Below are 5,741 nucleotides of genomic sequence, written 5' to 3'. Positions count from 1 at the left end.
TCATGGCTGTATTAGATCAAAAGGGTGCTTCTACTAAATACTGAGCAAAGGGTCTGAATACTTAGGACCATGTGATATTTCAGTTTTTCTTTTTTAATAAATCTGCAAAAATGTCAACGATTCTGTGTTTTTCTGTCAATATGGGGTGCTGTGTGTACATTAATGAGGAAAAAAAATTAACTTAAATGATTTTAGCAAATGGCTGCAATATAACAAAGAGTGAAAAATTTAAGGGGGTCTGAATACTTTCCGTACCCACTGTATATATATTGGTGCAATACTTTTTATATGTTTTCATTTTAAACAATCTGTTGGCCAAAACAATTGTTTCATTTGTTTGTATATTACAAGCATGCGGACTAGCCCTGGTCTCCCCTTTAGTGAGTTAAAAAGGCTAAAAACGCACCCAAATGTTATCCAAAATAAGTTTCAAATGTGCTGGAATATATTCTGCTTAAGTATATCAGTATCTTACCAAAGATGCTTCCCAACGTAAGTCTGCGTCTGCCCACCCTTTCAACCAACCAAACGCCCAGCAGAGTGAACAGGAAATTTGTGAACGCTGTTACAGTCACTAGCCAGATGGCCAACTTGTCATCTTGTACTCCCGACATCTGCAGAATGGTGGCGCTGTAGTACCTACAAACAGAGTGCAAAGGAAACATAAACTTCCTGGTGCTTTTCAAGACATGTAAGGTTATTTTTTACGGATAGATTCTGTTCTGATAGAAAAGCAAGAATACAACCACATTGCATTCTGGGTATTATTCCTTACAAATAGTAATAGTATGTTAGTATGCATGTTTGAACATAGCCAGACACTTTAGTTACTGCTTCATCTCTGATTGAGCCAGCCAATAAGTGCCACTTCACCCACATATCATAAAATGAGATTGTGGTCTTGCAACTCGGCCTCTTTCTGGCTGATGTCATCTCAACTTTTTCAATTAAAACATCCTCCTTTTTTATCAAGCATACTTACAACTAATTGCCTCTCATTATGATTTACAGGGCTTTGAATGCATCATATATCCTTTTCATCAAAAGTGAGCAGGGGTCAAAATTATTTACTGCATAAACACATTGCATTACACCAAATACACAAAATAATGTTCTTTTTAGCAACATCATGACTCCTTTAATGTGTTCTTAATCCTTCTTTACTATTAAAAACATACAATGTACAGTCATTCTATACAGTAATTAAGCATGTAAACAGACTCACACTCATCTGTGACATCAGCACTTGAACACCACATAATGGATGTGAGGTTAAGCGAGAGAGCGACACTTGAGCGAAAGTGTTTTTCGCCACACAAAGGAGTGAAGCAGGAAAACATTCATTAACCCAAAGTAAAATGCCATCTTCCTACTCTCTTTCTCTCTCTCTCAAATTCATAAGGGATTTGCATTATTTTGTGCTGCCATAGTCTTGCATACTGGCTTATACAGAATTAACTCATCCAAAAATTTAAATTCATTCACATACTCACGAATGTCATTCCAAACATTTATGCCTTTCTTTCTTCCATTTAAGCTGGTCTACCAGTTTGGTCAAGTTGACAGATATCTCGAACCTCTCCAAAACCAGCAAAATAGACCAACCTAACCTAAGTTTTTCTTGTCTTGCTGTGTTTTCACATTTCTAAACCATTTAACACTTGAACCTTATGAAAACCACCATTCACATGTCACGTCAAAGTAAAAAAAAAAAAAAAGTAATTTTATACACATTTTTTTTACATATGGTTTTTTATACAGAAAACCACACTGACAGTTTCAGTACTGTACTCTTTTGTGTCAAAATAACAAGAAAAGAAAAAGAAAAAGAAAAAGATTTTAACCCTCAGCATCCACCAGATTGTGAGGAATTACGTTGCTCTAATTATTTCCAATAATTCAGCTGTTCAACAAATGACGTCAAAGGGTCTCAGCTGTCAGACATTGAGCATTTAACAGACTTATTTAAAAAAGGTAATTTTAGCAGCTAATGCAGATTTAAAGGGAATTAATTCCCAATTTTTATGAAAACTGGACTACTGTCGAGCTTTTCAATTACTTTCACACAACCATCGTGTGTGCCTGCAGATCCAGGCCTATCAGATGAAATGTATCATGTTCGCCTAGTTCTCTGTTCACAGTATTCCCTTGTGTGTACGTGTTTAAAAGTGCTCTGTCTTGATCCTTAAAAGCATCCTGACTCCATCCCATTGGGTTGATGAAAATTGGAAGCCTTTGGTTGCTCTTATCAAGAAAAAAAAAACTCATTCCCTAATTTGCTCTTGTATTGGTCACAAACATGCTGGATAAAAACCCTGATAAAAGAAGAAACGAGGGTACAGAACTGTAGTACAATGATAGACAGATGAGGTATTGTTTGTGGTAAAAGTGGTGTCAAAAGTCAGGAAATGAGAAGAATGGAGCCTAAGCCACTGATGAGTGTTCACTACAGCGGCAGAAAATAGATGTGTCTTATTCTCTGCACACCATGGCAAGTGCTTTCTTTCCTTGTTTCATAATACAATGCTTCTGGCAGTGGGTCAGTGACCCCTGTGGATTTGTTCAAATAATCTCAGCTGCAGATCTAGAGGTCTTCAAGTGGCTTATATCACCTTCTGCCCATGAATCATGTTAGTATTGATAAATGCAAGATAAGGACACCAAATATCATATGTATTTGTAACCTGTCTTTAAACTACAAACTATATAAATTTACTCAAAGATGTGCGAAATTGGTTAAATACTCGTATTCCACTTTAATATGCATACAACTTTAAGCAAACCATCTGATTCCACCAATTAGAGTCGCAGCAAGCAAAGTGTGCCAAAAGAGTACTTTAGCTCCGCCCATTCCCATAAAGCACCACGAATGACGTAATCAAGTTGGCCTACTTACTATAAAAACATTGATTTGTATCACGAAGCATGATCATTTCAACAAGATGAGTCCATCACGACCAGCTAAATTACCAGCTCTTTAGTTTATCAAACCAAAATAGAAGCCTATTTCTTAACTTTTATAGCTTATGTAAGCTGGATTGTTGATGCCGATAGTTAAAAGATTCTCAGTGAAGCTGAAAAATAGAAAAACATTGACCTTCAGAATTATGAAACGCTAACGCAATCATGGCTTTGAGTTATCTAAGTGCTGTTAACCTCCTTACAAACGCCTCGGCACACATGAATACAAATGAAAGATTTTGTTAAACACGGAATGGCAAAAGCCATGGACTCTTGCCAAGGTGTGAGATGGATTCCTGTCTGAAAATAGAAACTGTTTGAAGAGCACTCTGACATAATCCTGCATGGCAAATTCACCCCAGACTTCTAGATATGAGTCTAGGAATCAACAGAGATGTCAGATGGCGAGCGAGGGATGGAGGGAGGGCTCTGATGTGTATAGAAGAGGTAATTGCCGAGTGTTTGGATGAGATAAAGACTGGTGTGGTCAACGTCTAGACTGGATCTCATTTGAAAGGGAACAATGTCTAGTGGATTCACAATTTTTTTGATGTTTTGAGAAAAATTATGACTTACTAGGAAAGCCTACAGTCACTTTTAGAACTCAAGACTTCTTCTCTTTGCAGATCTGAAACTAAGCTGCAACATGGACATCTTTTGTGTCAGAAAGATGAATAAATTTGAACAGATATGGATGAAACATCGTACTAAAGTACTCTGAAAGAGTCCTTACTTTTTTGCGAATCAACATACAGAGCAACCAAGTCTGATTCCTGATTAATGACACCTATGAGCCACTTCTTTTCACATTCAGTACATTTATTCATTTAGCAGATGTGGTAACCAAAGTGACTTACACATTTTTAGTGAATCAAAAACATTAAAAAAATCCTTCAGAGCAGAATTAATCTGACTTGCTTACTGAACCGAATATCATTAATTTCACCCTGTCTGCCTCAGTGAACCAAACACTGATTATGATTGTTTTATTTTGTTCTAAAGTCGCATAAGACCTAAATAAGTCTTCAGTGGAATGTTAAGAAAAATTAATCGTTTAGAAGTTTCGTAAATAAGGTCGAAATCATTCAATGTCTTACAATGTGCATCCTTATCAGTGAGATTAAAAAAAATCCAATATTAGGAAGAAGTGGATGTAACTAATAGACATTCAACAAATAAACAACCAAAGTAACTATAACCTTTTATTGTACAAAACTGTGAGCTTTTTTATAAAATAAAGTTTCCAATAAAGACCAACAAATCATCCAAATACATTCTGGATTCAAAATGATGCTCTTAAAACCAATCTGATTGCTTGGACTCATAGGGCAATCTTCACACGTTATTTTAAAAGTTCGCAAGTAGAACTTGCTGTTAGCATGCAAAAGTACAGCACATTCTTAGTATGCAAACACTCTCTTCTCAAAGCTGTGTATCTGCAATATTTCACAATTGTCTCTCTGTAAATGCACCATTAATGGACTAGTCAGTTGTCAGACAACTAGTTGATTAGTTGACTGGCCCGTTTCTAATTGGAGTGGATCATTTCATAAATCGTACACTTTGAAATCAAGCGGTTATTGAAGGATAGGAAGTATGGACTACACTGCAAATCTAGAAGTAAATGTTGTACAAACAGCAAACATATGAGTAAATGGTGTACAACAATGTTAGACAATCATATCAGAGGTAATTTACATAAATAAGTCTTAAAGGTATAGTAGCAAAAAAGTAAATTTAACTAAGATTCAGAGAGACTAAATTATGACTGTTTTGGCACAAAACCTTCAAAGACTGCAAAAAAATGTTTGACTTATTTAAGAAGATTTGTAAATAAGGGGATTCATTAAATGTCTTACAATGTCCATTCTCATCAGTGAGATAAAACAAATTCCACTGTTAGGAAGGAGTTAAAGGGTTAGTTCACCCAAAAATGAAAATTAGCCCATAAATTACTCACCCTCAAGTCATCCTAGGTGTATATGACTTTCTTCTTTCAGACGAATCCAGTCGGAGTTATATTAAAAATTGTCTTTGATCTTTCAAGCTGTTTCATGGCACTCAGCGGGTGTTGCATGCATCAGTACAAAAGCAGTTAAATAAAAGGCGCCATCCATAAAAAAAAGTGTCTCACACGGCTCCGGGGGGTAAACAAAGGCCTTCTGTAGCGAATCGATGCGTTTTTGTAAAAAAAATATCCATATTCAAAACGTAATAATCACTTTAATGTAGCTTGCACTCACTGTTGTACACTGGAAGCAGTTCCGGGCGGATGACGTATGAGTTCAGCGATGAGCATTCTCGTGAGTCTCGTGAAAACCAACGTTTGTTAACAGAAGCAAAGGAAGCAAAGTTTCCTTACTTTAGCAAAGGAAAACCGGTCTCCTCTTGGCTTATATCGAAATCCTCCGACATTCTTCTTTACAAATCCTCATTTTGTACTTCTAATTAGTGACCGTTGTTTTGTTTTGATCTCTCCCCTGCGTTTCCACGTGCGTCACTTCTGAGCGGCACATGCGCAACGCTGAACTCATACATCATCCGCCCAGAACTGCTTCGCTACAGGAGGCCTTTGTTCACCCCCCGGAGCCGTGTGAGACAAAAAATATATGACTCTTTTAAGTAACTTGTTTAAGTAACTAGAATGCATTTAATGCAAGTCATCAGTGTTAAAACCCCCTATTATTCTGGAAATATGGAAGTGTACACAGGTGCCAGAAACCAAAAATCAAAAGTTAGATCTCTTTAACATCTCAAATATTTCTCCTAGACAGAAATGA

General features: G+C 36.5%; 1 protein-coding gene across 1 annotated transcript in view; it reads right to left on the bottom strand.

Moving 5' to 3' along the window:
- LOC107689721 (proton myo-inositol cotransporter-like) overlaps window positions 1–5,741 on the bottom strand; it is a 56,515-nt gene that overhangs the window by 12,283 nt on the left and 38,491 nt on the right. The window contains exon 5 of the mRNA XM_016487852.1: window positions 476–639. Within this exon, the coding sequence (XP_016343338.1) occupies window positions 476–639 (164 nt within the window). The remainder of the gene's footprint in view (window positions 1–475; window positions 640–5,741) is intronic.

This window comes from Sinocyclocheilus anshuiensis, unplaced genomic scaffold (assembly GCF_001515605.1).
Source record: "Sinocyclocheilus anshuiensis isolate Anshui unplaced genomic scaffold, SAMN03320099.WGS_v1.1 scaffold1014, whole genome shotgun sequence".
Classification (NCBI taxonomy): Eukaryota; Metazoa; Chordata; class Actinopteri; order Cypriniformes; family Cyprinidae; genus Sinocyclocheilus; species Sinocyclocheilus anshuiensis.
This window is presented reverse-complemented; position numbering and strand designations above follow the sequence as displayed.